The following is an 18,480-nucleotide window of genomic DNA, read 5'->3' as shown; positions in this document are numbered from 1 at the left end:
GAATGGAGATGGCACCATCGACTTCAGAGAATATGTAATTGGTTTGTCTATTCTTTGTAACCCAGCCAACACAGAAGAGACTATTCGGATGGCATTTAAGGTAAGTTCAATTTGGTGTAAATCTGCAAACCTGACAAATCAAGACTGACTGTAAATATGTTAGCTTTCAAGTCATAAGTTTATAGCTTCAATCTGTTATGCAAATGTGAGTAATACTCTTAAACCAATTGACATTTGGAGTGTGAAGGGGAAGGGGAGGATTGCAGGCATCATAGAAGAGGGTTTCAAAAGCCATGTAAAGGCACTAATGAATATGTAACTTGGCAGGCTAACTCCAAAAATGATTCAGCAGCACTTGCAGTTTTTTCGCCTGAGGTTTTTTCTGCTGTGATTCTTCAATGTCACAAGTAGACAATAGATGGAGCAATATCCTTTTGTGGGTCAAGCACTCAGTAGAGTCACAGTTGTTAACAGAGTGGAGGGATTGAGAAGGGCTGCTCAGGACTGGTACATCCGAACTCGGGCTGCATCTAAGATGTATTGGTTTGTATTGTGGCGTCTTGGTAGTACAGACAGTCAAGGAGCAGTAGCTCCTTTCAGATCCCAGGTACAGGCAGGTAATGTGTGACCAGGGATGCCCAGGTTGTCAGTCCCTGAATGGGAAAATGCTTGAGTGACTTCTTTTTTTCCAGTAGATCTTTGACACAGATGCAGTATTTTACCCACTAATCTGTTCTTATGAAACATATTGAACAATGTATTGAGATATGGATCCTGTTCACCTTAAACTGGGTACTTTTTTGTACTGATGGGTACTCTGAAGTACCAGAATTCTTATGACGATCCCTTATATCTACTGGCTTCTTTACAGATAAGCACTACAGCTGTTCAAAGTGATTTGTGCATTTTCAGGGATGAAATAACTACAGATTCCTATGAAGAAGCAAGCCTAGGAGCTATTTTTGCTGTTTCACTGTTTTGTTTTCTAGACTATACTTTTCAGTATCTTAACAGTTGTGCTGATAAAATCAATAATTTGTTTTAATTCCTGATTTCAGCAGGAAGTTACTGGTTCAGCTGGTGAAAGCCTGTTTCAGTCTGAAATGGAACTATGCGTTTCCTTTTGCAACTTGTTTTCTTTACCACTACATGTACTTCCCTTCACAATGGGAACGTTTGCCTGTAGCAAGTACTTAAGAATTACAGCCATCTATCCCTTGTATTTCTCAAGGGGTTGATTCAGAGCTGATGCTTACTGTCACTGCGTTGGGAAGGATGGGATGATCAGTGCACATCTACTGCCTGCATTCCAGTCAGCAAAATTACTTGTTAATTACAATAATTCCTTAGTGGCCAATTGATCACATGTACTAAAATAGGTATTTTATGCCAGAGCATAAACTGTGGCAAGTGTAATATGATGGCAGATGTGCCATAACTTAATGACAGTGAAGACTAAAACCTGAGATGTTCCAGTGTAGAGTGGTTGAATCCAGTAAACCCTTAGCATAGCTTATGGTGACAAAACCCATAAACTTTTGTTTAAGTTTTGTTTTTTTCAGTTTAATATGAGTTTTATTACTGAACTAATGCTGTGAGTTTTCTTTGTTGTGGCAGAATGTTCTAATCCCAACTATAACATGGACATTGCTCTGCTAAGTGTCTGCTTAGTCTTACTCCAGAGAAAATACATAAAAACTTTTGCAGGAGAAAGTAGCTGAGGTGCAACCAGTCTCTTCAAATCCCAGGCACTGCTGGCAGATTGTGTCTTGAATACTAGAAACCTCATATGGGTAGCTAATGTGTACAGAAGGCTCATAGGCAAACTGACGCTGAAATATTTCTACACGATATGTCTTTTCCAGCTCTTTGACATGGATGAGGATGGCACGATAACAGAAGATGAGTTCGCTTCCATCATTCAGTCAGCTCTGGGGGTGCCTGAGCTTGATGTTTCTATGCTCTTTAAAGAAATAGATGCAGATGATACTGGGAAGCTGTCCTATGGTAAGTTACGTCCTTTTGTAACAAAGAGCACTCTGACAGTTGAGTTTTCTACCTTTTTTGTCCCTGAAGTTATCCGATGGTTCTCATACCGTGTTTCTTTGGAAAACTGTTGAAGCACAGACCTGGATACTTTGTGTGACACGCCTGAGATGCTTCGGAGGAAAGTCACTGGAGATCACCTTCAGTACAAAAAGCAGGCACTGAAACTTTCTTTGATTCTGTTGCTGCACTACATTATCTGTGTTTTTTGTATTTTTCAGATGAGTTCAAGAACTTTGCACTCAAGCATCCAGAATATGCCAAGTTGTTTACTACATACCTAGACCTACAGAGATACCAGTTAGATATGTTGGAGGAAGATGACATTGAGTCACCTGAAGTCAAACACAGTCCAGTTAGAAAAAGTGCAATCCCAGTCTCAGAAACAACACCAACTGCAAGAAATAAAGTCTGTCCTGAAGGCAATGAAGAGGATAACTCAAGTACCTCTGACAAAAAGGATGACTGAGAAGAGTTAAAGAATTCAGCTCTTGAATTCTACAGAATTTTTTTCTCCAGCTGTTCATAAGCACAACTGATACAAAAGAGATGGAAGTTACAATTTAAAAAAATGTTTCTTTTTTTTTACTTTGATATCAGGAGGAGTTATTCCTCTTTGAATGAAAGGGAAAAACCACTGTAACTATTCTACCGTTGATGTCACAGTACTGGGAATGTTGTTCACTGTCTTCCAAGTCCATGCTTCCACAAGAGTAACAGATGTGCTAAGAGGGGTAAGAGGCTTCAGCACTGCTGTGACCTCTCCACTTGTGTAAAAAAAAGTGGAATTTTTGGTGCTGCTGTATTCCTCTACATCCCCAACATATCTTAAGGGGAAAAAAATGATGCCATAGTGGTTTAATTTGCAATATCCCTTAGCCTTTGCCGAGTTTCTGAGAGACACAAATAAGTTACAAGAAGCTGAGAGTTGAAGCTGGTGGTTTCTTTTAGCTGTCCTTAGATTTCCCTTAACTACTTGTCAACTATAAAGCCTAAGCTTCTGAACAAGACATGCTGATTCACTGATGTTAACAGAAACAGCTTTAGGCTTAAAGGCTAGTTAAAGATGGAAATGGCTGCACTTCTAACAACAAAAAACTGATTGGAATTCCAGGATAGCAGCTCACAGTCCACAGGAAAATGCAGACAATAAGACCCAAGAATTAATGGACTATTTCAAAATAAATAGAATATTGTTTACAGTAACAACTGTTCAGCATCACATTAGGAGGAACATTTCAGGCTTCAGCATATTTTTATTCTAATAATTGTCAACAAAGGAATGTGATCTTGCAGTGCAAAACTTAACAAGGCAAATATGCTGTCAAGCCATAGTTCTAGTAGTTGGTATCTACTCTGAAGTTGTCTCCTAGAAACCATGTTTGCATTACTGTGCCATTACTCAATGTGTTCTTAGGGTCTGATTCAAAACCAAGCTCCTTCTAGTCAATGATTGAGTATGTTTTGCCTCAGTCCCCTCTAGTGCACTGAAAATTGGGCCAGCACCTTTTTCTATCCTTCATCTTAATGCACTTTATGCAGCATTTAAAACATATAGGTATTTATGCAAATATTTCTACATAAAAACTTGGAAGGGGTGGGGTGACAGGATACTTTCAAATTAAAGCTGAGTTGAGCAAAGCCTAGAATGTCTAGTACCAAAAATAACCAATTTTCAGAAGGTTTTCCTATGTGAAATGGTAACCTCTGCCTCATAAGTTATTGCTTGCATTGTCTGGCTGCAAGCTCATAGCCATGTTTAATCTGTGTTTATAATTGTGCCTATCCTGATGTTTCACGTGCTTAAAATAAATCTATATTTTTAAAAGACTTTACTTGAACAGCTAAGTCTTTTCAGTACAGTGGGAAGGGTACTCTGGCTACCTTAAGGGGCTGGGGGGGGGATTTCCAGGAAATCATCCTTATGATGTCTTACCTTGATAAACATGGTGAAACCTGAAGTTGTCACTTTTAGTTCTGAGTGTGATAGCACTTTTCTTTATGGTAAGGCTAGAAAAGTAGGACAGGACTCATGCTCTTCCGAAGACTTACTTCTGTTGACTGCCTCAGCAAGACAAGATACGATAGAAGATTCGCATATATGTGGAAAGATACCTCTGTTTTGTGATGGAAAATAAGGCATCACCATTTACACGTAAAACGAGTGACCTTAACCACAGTTGAGAAGTAATCATGGCTTTGTGTAATAGATTAGGAGAGGATTTTCTTTCACTTTAAAGAAGAATCAGGAGTTACCCTAACCTGGCTGTCCAGTTAGCTGGAATAAATGTTAATTCTTTGGCAAGGACGCTTTTACCTAGCATGTTAACCGAAGTCCTTAGCTTTTCAACCAGCAGTAATCTTTTCAAAGAAGACAACTTGTATTCCAAACAGTAAGAGAAAGGGGTGAGCAAAGATGACAAAGACAACCATGTCGAGGTCTTGGAATGCCAAGGGTGCCTTACGCACGCTGCTGTTGAATCCAGCCGCATTCAGCAACTGAAGGACTGGGCTGCCCAATAGTGTAACATATTTAGGATCAGTGATTTTATTGAAACCTGCAAGTCATACAAGTGCTTTGCAATTAAAGCTAAAAATACTGTGTATATAAATCTACATATCCCAATGGTTTAAGGAGGAAACGCCATAAATGGGTTTGGTATGTAGCAGTGATTCAACTGTGCTCTGAAAAGAAATCAGCTAAACGCTAGAGACACTAACTCAATATGCACACATCTGCTTGATGTGCGGGAAGGGAATACATTAATTTCTAGGCATCATTGTGCCTCAGGGAGCTTTTAAAAGGACCAAACTAGAAGCAGTCTGCAATAAACGGGCATTACATTAAGTGGCAGAGCAGGAACTAAACAGGAGGAGAAGGTTAAAAACACTAAAGAGAAAATGGTTCTCAATCAGGCATTGAGGGATGACACCTTTCTGCCTGAGGCTTCCTGAGGTGCAAGTTCTTAAGTCTGCAGACTGCTTAAGGATCATTTTGAGTCCTGCACAGTAGAGCTTATGGAAAGTTATATTTAGTCCCATGTCACTGTAGAAAACATCATTTATTTAATCATTATTTCTCTGTCATGCTGTAACATGGATTTGATAAATTCTTCACAGATACCAAAATAAGACACTGTGACGTATTTAGAAACTCGAGCAAGCAAGAAACCAAACAAGGGTGAGAATCAGACACGGACAAGAAGAAAACACGCTAATTCTCAAGAACAGAGGCCCATGGGGTGCTGTTTCTTATGTTTGCTGATAGCTATGTATATACACTATTAATAAATCTCATTTACATTTTTTAAAAGCTAGGCTCCTGTTTCTAAACACATGGAAGGTGATGGTGGGTCACCTAGAAAAGTGGACCTTCTTTGTTCACCCTGGAACCAGGAAGATATTAATACTACAGATCCCGATCAATTTGTGTAAGGAAGATGAATCAACAGGGTCTCCACTGGCCACACCGGGGTTTGATTGCTGAGGGAAAGATCTTCTGATCCAAGAAAATTAAAACTGTATTTGTACTTCCTTTGCTCTTTCAGTGCCACTGCCTAAATAAAAGTAGAAATAGAGATAACACATCCAGGTTTCATGTCAGATCATACTACTATAAGGTCTGGTCCGAAACTACCAAAATCACATGCCCATCAGTAGAAGAGCAGTAACACTTCGATGGGAAGCATCTGCAAATGGATCTCCTATTTTCACAGTCAGTAGCTGTGCAGCATCAGCCAGAGGTACCAAGCCAGGCAGTGGCTGCTGCTTCAGAGCTTTTGTATTCATCTACATCAGAACAAGTTAGGTGCCAACACATATTCCCACCGTGTTCCTGTGGGTGTTGCCTCCTCTTCCTCATCAGCTCACTCCATATTGTGCAGGGAAAAAATTTCTGTAATTCCCAAATGGTTTGCAAAGGAAATTTTGCAAGACAGCTGTATGCTGTTCAACCCCTCTCAAGAGCCTGGCAGGATGAAGAGCCCTGGAAGTTCAAAGAATGGTCACGTTGTGTGACAAGTCTAATGATCATTCATAGGACTGCTGCACAGGGTAAGGGCTGCTTGGTCATATCTGTCACCTACCTAGCAATTCCCATCTAAAACAAAGTGTTCCCCGGGTATCAGAAGTCTGAGAAACATTTGTTGAGATCTTTTTTTCTATGGTGGTCAGCATGCCAGGGCCCTATTCCTGGGTAATTCCTCAGGCACTATGCCAGTGCAAATAAATATGCCATTCTGCCTCAGCAGGTTTCTGGTAGTGTTTGCATTGGTGCCAAGGGCTACTCAGAATGCATGGATGTGGAAAATCAGGGTCTGAAGCTTAGAAACTAAATGTAAAAAATGTCACCGCATGCACAAACACACCCACAACTCCTCTGTGGACAGTCTGCCTGTGAACTGTTTGACACAGCCTTCAACAAGGAAAGCAGCCTGAGATTTCATGCTGAGAATTACATAGTTCTCACTTTGAGAATGCCACAGGAAAAAAAAAAATTCAAATCTGTTTCAAAGAAAGGCTTGGAAGGTTTGTAGTTACACTCTCTTTGATTTGCTAGGAAGGTTGGACTCTGATCAGTGGCCTTCGACTTACCTTTTTCCTGTTGGTTTCACATCCCTTGGAACAGTCTACCTTTCCCTCTACTTTCTCCCTCCATGTTTCCACCTAAAATGTAGCTACTACCATTAAAAGATGTATTCCACAATGACAAGAGTTAAGAAGTTGTAAGATTAAAACATAAAAGTTACTGAATTGGGAGGGATTCAGGGGGCATATGCAGTATTCAGGTAACTACTTCTACTGGTCTGCAGTAACAGCAAACTTGTCAAAGGTTGCAAGGGATTTTAATGACATTTAATTAATTAATTTTAAATCTTTACTCAATGAAATAACATTTATTAGACTGACTAGCAGTAGGGAGACGTCTGTCAGCAGTGCTTAAGTTGGCAGACTCTCTGTTACTATACATAGCCAGAGAGGCAGAAAGTAAACATCTTATAGGATTAGCAGCTATGTTCATAGCTGAGATGAAATTTGGACATTTCATTAGTCTAAGATTGATTCTGACATTTCATAAAGCCAAAATGCAAACAAAAAAATGTGTCTGATATAAATACAGTATGCAGCACTTACACAGATAAAGTTCAAGAAGCGCAGTAGGTTTAGTGCCGTGACAAAGGAAATACAGAAGGGTCATTTAAGGACCCAACTTCTGCTAAGCACTCAGGTGTATGCTTAATCCTGTGGGCATCAACCAGATACTTTGTACTTACTAAAAGCACATAATAATACTAATAATTAGAAGACAGGAAAAATTTCCATGGCTAGTTATTGTCAGTGGTGGTAAGAATCACACAGCCCTCACCAAGGAAAATCACAACTGATTAAATTTTATGAAAGTTTTCAATTATTGTGCCATCTTCTTAGCTTAAGATATTCTGTAACAACCACAGAATGGTGAGACTTCAAAGCCACATGACACTGTTATCATGGGAAATACTTCATTACCTCAGCCAGGCACTACCTACTGGTAAGTCCCCCATGCTGCAACAGGTTGAAAGTGAATATATGCCCCTCCTCTATCCTCACATCAAAGTTGTACTTTTTCATGATATTACATGCTTTAATGTGCTGAAAGTAAATCAATGATATTAATTATTTCATCAGTTCATTTTTATTAGACTATCTAGAAAACATTCTATTGAAACTCTTCTTTTGCATGTTAAAATGAGGTTTAAGTGAGGCTTATCTTTTAAAACTACACCTGCAGGTGCATTGCTTTTCTCTAAACGGGGCACAGGTAAAAGTATGTCTCCCTAGTTTCTAGAAGTCTCCTTGAGTGTGTAATCTCTTGATGCTATGCAATGGCTGCATGAGACTTGATTTAGTGGTGTAACAGTACTACAATAGGAACCATTGAAACAAGTCATAGGTTTTACAAAGGAGATTGGGGAATTTGTATTTTCTAGGAATTGTGAGCAAAATCAAGACATTTTAAGAATGTTACTTAGTTAACTTTTAATTGTGAACTTGGTGTTAGCAAAAATACCCGATAAACACACTAAAAATCCTTCCCTTCCCATAAACCCAGAAAACAGAATTTGTTTGCAAAGTGAGAATTCATTAAACTAAACATCGTTAAAGGCCTCTGCAGAGGAAGACTACACAGCCTTGCCGGACAATCTAGTCCATTCCTTAACAATTCCATTCCTTAACAATTTCTATTGGAAAAGTTTTTCTCATGGTCTAACCTGAATACTTCTGCAGCTGAAGACATTAGGTCTTCTGTTCACCTTGCTTAAGGAGAATTGATTGATTTCAATTTCTATTGCTCTGCGGGGTAACTATTTATATCTGTACATACCTATATCCAGAGCTTATCATCACGCCTGTTTCACTCTTGCATCTCCCAGCCTGCCTTTCTTAAGCCAAAAAGCAAAACCTCTTTTTTTTTTTCCTCACAGGCTGCACTTTTTAGACTACTGATTATTTTCATTTAGGTTCACCAGGGACAGCCCTACCATTCCTCAGTACACTAGAAGGCTTTCTTTCCATAGTTTGCAGTTGATATTCCTGCTCATACACAGCATAAAGCTTGGCTTTTCTAAAAACCCACAGCCTTGCCTACTCATACACAGCTATCGCCAATCTGTAAGCCCTAGACCCTCTTCCAAAGAGCTGCTCCTTAACCAGCCTCGCCCTTGCTCTCTTCCTACAACTGCTCATTCCTGCCTACTGCAGTATCTTAGCCTTATCCTTACAGAAGTTAAAAGACAAGTTTATCAAGAACATTTTGATCAGTTCAGATTATTATTAAAAAGAGCTTTCTTCTTAAAAAAAAAAAAACAACAAAAAAAACCCTTCCCTTTTGTTAAGGACATTATCTTCCTAAAACTTCACTAAGCATCTGACAGTGCACTAGGAGCAAAGCACTACCAACTAGAGAGACATGATGAAAGCTTAGAGGCTATAATTGTTCAAAAAGAATAATAATTTCCTTTTCAAAGGTAAACATCAGCCTTGCAGACAAAGATAAGGCCGAGTGCACAATTAGATACGCGAGTCTGTGTTTCTGCTCATATCTCCTGATATCAAAGATTGCAGGAAAATTCAAAATGTTTTTTTAAAACGTAAAAAAGAAATGAACAGGAAAAAGTGTAGGAGACTAGAAGGAGTCATACCAGAACTGCCAGCAGCTTTTAGGAAAGCTGTTTTCCTCAATGCCGGAAGTCTTTGAAACGGGAGATAACCAGCCATGAACTACAGCAGCCGTTCAAAGCAGAAATAATTTAAAATGTTTACATTTTGTATGCTGTTCTTTTGAATGAAAGCATGCCAACGTCCATAATGTTATTTAATTACATGTCTTTGACAGCATGTCTCTTGTAAGCAGAACAGTATATTGTCAATATACACTGGGGAGAGAGGAACAGAGGCATTTTCACCTATACAGTTTGAATGCAGGTTTGAACTATTATTAACTCAAAGCCACACTAAACCTAAAACAGCCTTTGAAATAAATACAAGCAGGAGCCATTCTTTCTACCTTGGCTATTGCCATTTTTAAAGGAAAAAGTTTATGCTTTATAGAGTGGAAACTTCTCTTTGAGTAGAAAAGATACTTCGTGGACCAAAGAGAACCAGCCCTTCAGACAATGACAAGGAAGAGGAGACACCTTTGACAAAACTCTCCATTGTTATTAATTTTATTACAATAAGTTCACTGCTCTAGCAGAAGAAACAGCCATTGAACTAAGTATTGTATAAGGCACATAATAAGGGGTTCTATCTTCCCTGGACATTTAACAGTTTATAAATAGACAAGGCAAAAGGAAAGCGACTACCTTGCCAAGAGTTACACAGGAGGGTACCAGCACAGCAAAGATAGAAATAACAAGTGTTCTGACTGCGGAATAAGTGAATTACCCATGGGTGCTCGTGGTGTCCCAAACCCTGTAATCAAATATGACATTCTTTGCTTTAACACTCCCACTGATTTTTTTAATTTTTTTTTTCAGATGCAAGAAGGCAAACCGCATCAGATCACAAAAAGCACAGATTAAACAGAGTTGATCTTTGATGGCAAGATGGTGCATTTAGACTCTTTTAGCATCTTTTTCCCTACCAAAATACTTGTACTTCTCACCTGCAGCTATCTCTGACTTGCTTGCTTTGACTAGGCATTTTCAGTGATATCAAGCCTGATTCTTTCCACCATGACTTGGTGCATGCTAAGGCGCAAAATAAAAAGATCTCAGGTGTCCATACAGTTACACAGGGGTACGTAGGCAAGTCCTGCCCTAGCAGACACTGGCCCGTCAGCACCGGTCAGTGTCTGACCTTGTGGTGGAGTCATTCAGTCTCAATTTACTCTTCTTCCAGCCTGATGTGAACCATTTCACAGTAGACAGAAAACCCTTCCCCTCCACCTAATCTCTTATTATTTTCCCAAGTGGAGTCCATCTAGCTTACATCAAAGAACTGGTCTCATTAAGCCATTGTTTTATAAGTCTGCTAATATTTTTCCTGTCCATAATACAGAAGACACTGCTGATAGAAATATGTCAACAGGAAAACAAACAGGCAGCATTTGACATGCTATTAGTCCAAGTCTGGGTGGATAAATAAATCATAGATCAAATATTCATAAGGGGGAAGACACTGTTTATTTCCACTGGATTCATTACGCACACATCTCCCATCCAGCACAGTGACAAACACATCCCACAAAAAGGATGTCACAATGTACCCAAGAAAGGACTGTTGATGCGACGAGGACAATGTTTTCCCTCCTTAGAAAGTGCTTCAGTCTTTTGGGAATATATCACCCCGGTCATAAAAAACAAAGCCAGCTAGAAGTGTCCTTTAGCTATACCACTGTGTAAGGCAGGGTAATTCATCAAGACTGAATCATTCTTAATGACTGGATGTTTCTCTGCAAACAATTTGTGCTGTAAGTGCAATAAATATTAAGTATTTCATCCCTTTCTTTAAAATACTGAAACTTCCACGCTATTCTTAGATGAAAAATATATTCTAATCTTATCCTGCTCCTGCATCAGACCTACCCATCAGGGTAGCCCACCGTCTTCTAACTGAGAAAATACATAATAACTTAATGACATTAAGTTTTTCAGCCCATGATGCTCTCCATAATAGATGATACTGATACAGCAAAACTGAACCAAATTTACTTTGGCAACACATTAGTAAAGAAACCACGTCAGCAAAAGTTTCAGATGCAACCTTAAGTATAATAAAACCAGGATGATAAGGTTAGCATCTTCTCTTCCTAAAAACAGTGCTATTGCAATCAGGTCACCCAAACTCTAAGGAATAAAATACTTATCCATGAGGAGTCTTCAGTTACTAGAACTCTATAGCTCATGTCTTTAGTGGTGAAACAAACCATCAAACAAGAATATTAATTTTGAGTTAGAAGTCTGCCACTAGACAGATATCTGTGACCCACTGGTGGCATCCACTCTCAGACAGCAGGGAATCATTAAAAAAAAAAAAAATCAAGAGTTATTTTCTACTTCTTCAGAAGCAGTTACTTCAGAGGAAGCGTCTCAGATAAGTAAAAATTTACCTTGATGTCTAGATAAACGCTGTGTGGAAGCACCCAGAGAGCTGCCTCTGTGCCTAAAGTATCATTTTCCAAAAGCCGCCTACAACTTAGAGGACCAAGTACTGTTAAAATACATTTTCAGTCTGTTTCTTCAGAAAACATAGCCCAACCAAGCACAGGGCACAAAAAGAGTGTGATGGAAGAGAAGAAAATCCCCACTAACTCCATTTTAATCGTGAAAATAAGCTCTCTGAAGGACCTATGCACAGGACTGGTAAAAAAAGCACGAGCCACTCTTCCCCCACTGCTTGCTTAGAGCAAAGACGGAAGAGAAGCCAGGCAGCATTCAGAGGACTAGTAGAAGAGCAACTCTTGCCCTGGTAATTAGGCAACTGCAACTAGAGGCACGGCAGCAGCATGATACAGCCTTTTTGCTTACAGTAGTAAACCAAGAAATTTCCAGTCGGCATTTCTATGGGATAATGGAAGGTGTTTGCCACCCAGCATAGCAACCCCCATGTACTTTCTCTGCCGAAAGCCTCATTTATGCACAAGGAAGCTCATTTCATTTCTATGTCACAGTAGCACACTGAGTTATTGCTACTGAAAGTCGGTGCCAGCTCACCAGGCAGGTCTGTGTGTGTAAGCTTTTTTCCAACAATGGCAAATTCTATTCAATTCTTTCATTATTCAAGGCTGGGTGAGGGAACATTGCTATACAGTACCATATTTTGCTCTGTCCTCTTATGAGCTTCTACTATATCTAGTCAGTGCTCATCACCGTACTCATTACAACTTTGTTTTCTCATTAATTGATAAATAGTCCAAAAGCCAGAGCTGATTTTCTCTGAATCCATTCATCATGAAAAAACATTTAATGAATAGTTTTAATTGAACACATTCAGCCCTGGGTTACACTGCAGACCATCTTCCACAGCTTTAGCGGTATTTACCAGCCCTGCTATATGGTTGCAATCACATGGTGTATCCCTTACTCCTTGACTGGGTGAAAATAATTTTTACAATTCCAAACCATCCCAAACAAGGAGGGCATACAAACCACTAACCTAAACCACAGCCTTCCAGGCAATGTCAGTGCTCTTCCAGGCAATATTAATGCTAAAATCAAGGTAACTTGAGTAGCCTGTTTCAATGAATGTCTGGTGACTAGCAATCGGAATTTCACTTGTTCCTACAGAATATAATAAACTGAATTTGGTTCTTTTAGTTGCTGAAACACTTTCCAAATGGGTGCTTATTCTTCCCGTATTTAGTCAGCACTCAGTCTTAAGCCACAAAACCATTTAGATAGTATTGCTTCTCCTTTACCTTTGCTCTCCCCATTTCTGTCTCTTCTTTGTACAGAACATTAAAGACTGGAAGTAACACAGATACATTTGCATTTCAAATAACTACACTTACTAACTGGAGGCAAAAAGGCTGTGTAGCCTCAATAAAAAGCCCTGTATTCAAATCACATCTGTACATCACAGCAATGTGTGGAAAACAAAAAAAAGCAATGAATCCAGAAATGCAGCAAAAGCTATGCCTAATGTTAAACAAATGAAAGTGCCCTATTACCCCTTCCTGGGGCCTTACTAAACAAATTTCTGGAAGAAACAGAGCAGCTGAGGCTTTCTCAGAGACAGACAAAACGAGATCTCCTCACTCCAGAAACAGGTGTCCTTCATTTGTTTGTTTTAAAAATCATTAAACAACCCTGAAATTCAATTGCATCCCTCTGAAGAAATGTTAAGGGGTTCTTTTCTTTACATATTACAGGCAAATGCCCACCATTAAAAACAAATGTGTGGATTTTTCCTGAGAAACTCCAAATAAAGCCATACATCAAGAATGTTACCAAGGTCACTTCCTTGCTGCAATTCAGTAAAAGATGCATTCCCAACAGGAGATACCATAGCAGATTTTTTAAAATTCAGCCAAACTTCAAGGGAGATTCAAAGAATGGCTGCTTCACTCCTGCAAAGGGAACCAATTAAAGATCCAGTGGTAAAAGGAATTTTGAATATATTGCACTTGAATGAAACAATGTTTGAAGAAGGAAATGGATTTGTTTATGAGACACATTGTTGGCTTTGCTGAGTTTTACCACCACGTTTTCCTCCAAGAGGAAATACATTATTAAACAAGAAGGAAGAAAGCCTCTATCAATCCCAGTAAGGCAGCCTAATGTTAATGTCAGCAATGACATGGTAAGGCTCCTTACCAGAGTTTTATTTGGCATTTTTAATTATAAACCCTCCAGAGCTGCCAAGTTCCAATTTACAGCCAAATTCCTTCCAAAGGACTGGGATTTTGACTTCAGCCTATTATCTGTTTGTGGTTTTTATTTTTAAACTTGGATTCTTTAGGGCTTGGACTGGCCTTATGTCAGACATTTTACAGAGCCTATCACAACAGGGCCCCAAACCCCACCAAAATACAAATAATAATTTATTCAGCACAGCAATCTCACCCTTTAATGTACATTTTTGGAAGCTGCATTATCAGGTAGATCTGCCAAGAAACAGGCCCCAGAAAATAGGTCCTACAAACTGTATACCAGAATCAGATAATTACATTGTATGATAATGAACTAGCACAGTTAAGGAAGCATCAATACTGCCTTAGTGGTTCCTAAAAGTAAAAAAACTGAATTAGTGTGCCATCAAAGCTGTGTTATTATACCACAGAAACACAGCAAGAAGCTTCCAGCACTTCTCTGTTCCTGGCCTCGTACTTGTTCCAGTAAGCAGACCGTGTGCTGCTGCTACCTCTGTAGCTCTGACCCATTTTCTCTTTCTCCCCATAGGGGCTGCAGAGACTTACCCAACAGCAGAGACTAGAACAAAGTTTTGCTGAAATAAACTCAGAAGGGAGAATAAGGGTAAGAGAAAATAGGGAAAAGCATAAGATAAATAACATGGGAGTCAGTGGTCAACATTAATGATTAATTTATTGAGAAAGAGAATACTGAAGTGCTGGTGCTGCATTAAACCCTGCTTATGCCTCCTTACGAACACGCGAGTCAAGGGTTGGGGGGGCTCAAGCCCATAGGAAAGGGAGATGTTGAAGTCAACTGCAGCAATTCTAGAACCAAAAGAAGAAGACGAACTAGTAACTGACCTAGGTGTAGTAACACATAGGCAAGTTTTGCCTCCAGTGGCCCTCTCCCTGGTGAAGTTACTAACCATACCAACTTAATTTGGTTCTATCTTCTTATTTTCTGTCTTGTCCAGTCAGCATATACTGACATAACTAAATATACAATACTCCTTCAAAGTTGAGTTTGCCTTCCAAATTTGACCTAGGGTCTCCTAGAGCACAACCCTGATGAAAAATAGAGGCAGAAAGCTTCAGAGAAGTCCCACACTCAAACAACTTGTCCTCCCATCCTCAAACTCCCCTGAAACTTCCCCCATACTTATTTTATTGAAAGGGTTCCTGTGCTACCCAGAGATCAGAGTCCAGCAAATATGCTAGCCTACCCCTTCTTGCAATCTAAACAAACAAGTTCTTAGCTGCTAGCACATCCAAGTCCCAACCAAGCAGTACCTATACCTATCATTTTTTTCAAACTTCATTATTCTCTCTCATAAAGAAAAAAAAAAAAAAATAAAAGGAAGGAGAAACCACATTTCCCAACTTCCTCTGAAAGTTTTGAGTCTAACTCAACTCATCTGCATCAGACACTACCCTGGCTCAGAACTCCTGGCTGGAGTTGAACTCAAGGCAAACGACACTGCTGTGCAGGCCAGCAGCAGCCTGAGCCCCTCATGAAGAGGTACAGGATAGGTATTCAGCACTCCCCCAGAAAATCTGCAAACTGCTAATGAGATGCAGAAGCCGAGGCTGAGACAGGTGCCCCTTGATTTCCTTCTGCAGTATGTGTGGAAGCTCAGGCAGATCCTTGTCTAAACTCTGGAAATTAAAGAAAAAAACCCCACACAAAAATAACAGACGAACAAAACAATAGAAAACACTAGGATCACAAGAATGTATTAAGAAATAGCACTGATTACATTACTAATATGCAGACTAATAATTAATGGCCTGTCACTAACAGCAAAAACTTCTTTGAGGAATTAGGAGTGAGCATGTACAACTCCTCATTGTTCTATGCTCCTCTGAAGGTCATACCACGTATGCTAGTATATCTTGATATTCTGCAGTGATGTGGTTTGCTTTTGGTTTGACATCCTTTCACATGAATTCAACTCACTCTTCCCCCCTCCCCCCTCCTTTTTTTTTTTAATTTAAAAAATTTCTGTGTGCTCCTTTGTGCAGGAAATTCCTGCACTGTTCAGCTGCAGGACAGCACAACTGAGTGGAACATTATGGAACTCGGGCCTGATCCCATCTGCTTTCCCATCTCTACCTCCCTGCCATCACAAACCTGCAGAATGTGAAGTATCTTGGAAAAGTTCTGCAATGTCTTCCCGAATGCACAGAAAGAGGCTTAAGTGGTTTCCCTCTCCTGAAGACATTCAAAACCACACTGAAAAAGCCTCTTAAATTCATCTTTGCTTTTCTTCCAAAAAAATAGTAAGGCATTTATTTTTATTATCCTTCATTTATGAGCCCTTATAGTTTACGTTTTCAGGCTTATGAGCTAGAAATGTAACTTTTTATTCTTGAAAGGAAGCTAAGTTTTTAAGAGAAACACATGAATTCAGAAGGTGGGACTTTATGAAAACATCCTAAATATTGTGAAGTTTGGGCAAGCTGGCAGCCCTGGCCCACCCACAAAGACGGAGGATCCCTGGGATGCTGCAGTATAGCAGCCCATCTGCACCAGGCCACACCGCCCACCAGCCCTCCCCAGGTCTGTTCCAGCTCAGTCTGGCTGCCAGGCACTCCCTGGGGCTGGCACTCGCTCAGATTCTCTTTTAAGAGAGACTGCCTTCTGCAGGAGATCCTTTCAGAGCACACCCTGCTGTTCCATCCTGTATTCATTTTTTCTGGGTTCTTCTCTATGGCCAGGTGAGCAACTATATTTGTGTCATCCCAGTTCCTCTGCTTACAGAGCGAAGGCGGGCTCAGGTCCCATCCCATTCCCACTGCACTGGCCAAATGGTGTCACTTAAAACAGGAGTGATAGGTGTAATTTGGGTTCCTACTCTGTACCCAGATCCTAAAATAACAGTGGCCACAGTCCACCAGAGGCAAAAGCACAGATGAAAGGTAGGCGGGCACAGAGCACAATGTTCTGCCGTGCTTGGAGATAAGCTGTGTAACAACTTACTTCGCCTTTCCAGTGCACAGACATACTCTCTATGCCTCAATTTGAAAAATCCAAATTGCAGACAGTGAAAGTGGGGAGAATACTCTTCTGCTGAGATTACATGGACTAATCAGTTAACAACGATGATCTGTGAAGGCATGTAAGAGGCCACCAGTGGGATAGAGAATGGGGAGACTGTAAATGCAGGTGTTTACTAAGAAAGCAAAGGAGCATACCTGTCAGCTCTTCTTAGCAGGGTAAGTTGTCCTTATATGTGAATGAAGTGCAATGAGACTCCAGTCACCAATGTGGAATCCCAGTGCTGTCATACTTGCCACCACAATCCCTCCTGGGAATGTTAAAAAGCTTGTACTCTGATGTGTATCAGAAGAGCAATTATCCTGATATTATATAGCAGTTACCTGGAAGACGGATTTCAGGTAGAACAGAGACTGTATAGTCCGCATGTATCCTCAGTCTATATAAAGGGTAAGAATTAACAGAGGATCTGGATTCTGTCCGTAGACTAGCAGATGACCCCTTCTACAGCATAATCTGAGGCACTGTTTGCGTATCTCTTGTTTCCCTCTAACCTGTTGCCACCTTAACCTTCTGTCCCCGTCTCTAACTGTACACAATCACAGGATGAAGTGCACTGTATGTGGACTTGCTATTACAACAGGGTTCTAGACTCTGCTATCAAACAAGCCATGATATTCTCTCAGAAACAGCACAGGAATTGCAGATGACAGTATAGAGCTGAGTATATTCAGCTCCCTCAGTGAATGATAGGTTTTGATCTTGACCATGAGGAATTATTCACTCTCTCATTGTAACTTGGACACCAAGAAAACGCAAGCTGTAAATCTTCAGAAAACAAAAGAGATTTTTTTTTTCCTGTTGAGGATACACCGCAACACCCCATCTTTCCTTCAGAGTATACTGTCCCACAAAGATTCTCTCATGACAATTAATCCTCTTGTATCAGGACTCTTTCAGTATGTAAACAAAAAACTGAAGCTCTGACTGGGCAAAATATCATCATATTTTTTAATTACATAAGTTTATGTTTAGCCATTTCTATGCTTATGTTTTACTGAGATGCAAGCAATGTGCTTTGATTAAGAACAGTCTGAAAACTAAATGTTCACAGCCAGGAGGGATGACCGCATGATTACCTGCTGGTTACATCTCAGCTTCTTTATTTGAATTGAACAAAGAAACAACCGATTCTTCAAATCTACCTCTAACTTCAAAATCAGCATTTTCATTCCCCTTCCTTTTACATCAAAGATTCTTGCCTGACCAGGACAAGGATTGATCAGGCAAAATTTGGTATTAGCTTTAGGAAACCTACATGGAATTAGGTCACAAAAGTTTCAATGCCTGGAAGTGGCAGAGAGAGGAGACACGGTGTGCGAGAGGGCTGGCTGTCACAGCAATATCAGGGCACAGCCACGGTCTGAGTTCTAACAGCAGCTCTTCCATTCACTTGTGCCACTGCAAAATGTTAACGAAAATATTATCTTGATGTTTCCTAAACTTTGATTGCTTGACTTGTAGCCGGGACTGGCCTTTAATAAACATCGCTATTCATGGCTTTCAAATATATCATTTAAAACAGCCTATTTGCTGCACC

General features: G+C 40.0%; 1 protein-coding gene and 1 long non-coding RNA gene across 6 annotated transcripts in view; one reads left to right on the top strand and one right to left on the bottom strand.

Annotated features, from left to right (window-relative positions):
- LPCAT2 (lysophosphatidylcholine acyltransferase 2) overlaps positions 1 to 3,877 on the top strand; it is a 32,777-nt gene extending 28,900 nt beyond the window's left edge. For all 3 annotated transcript variants that reach the window (XM_055726302.1, XM_055726303.1, XM_055726304.1), the window contains 3 exons: positions 2 to 100; positions 1,866 to 2,007; positions 2,268 to 3,877. In XM_055726302.1, the coding sequence (XP_055582277.1) occupies positions 2 to 100; positions 1,866 to 2,007; positions 2,268 to 2,515 (489 nt within the window). In that variant the 3' untranslated portion in view covers positions 2,516 to 3,877. The remainder of the gene's footprint in view (position 1; positions 101 to 1,865; positions 2,008 to 2,267) is intronic.
- Positions 1 to 18,480, bottom strand: part of LOC129737328 (uncharacterized) — a 770,208-nt gene that overhangs the window by 626,109 nt on the left and 125,619 nt on the right. The gene's annotated exons all lie outside the window — the stretch shown is intronic.

The sequence above is a fragment of the Falco cherrug genome, chromosome 14, assembly GCF_023634085.1.
Source record: "Falco cherrug isolate bFalChe1 chromosome 14, bFalChe1.pri, whole genome shotgun sequence".
In the NCBI taxonomy this organism is placed as follows: Eukaryota; Metazoa; Chordata; class Aves; order Falconiformes; family Falconidae; genus Falco; species Falco cherrug.
Note: the sequence above shows the minus strand (reverse complement) of the source record. Positions and strands in the feature narration are given on the sequence as shown.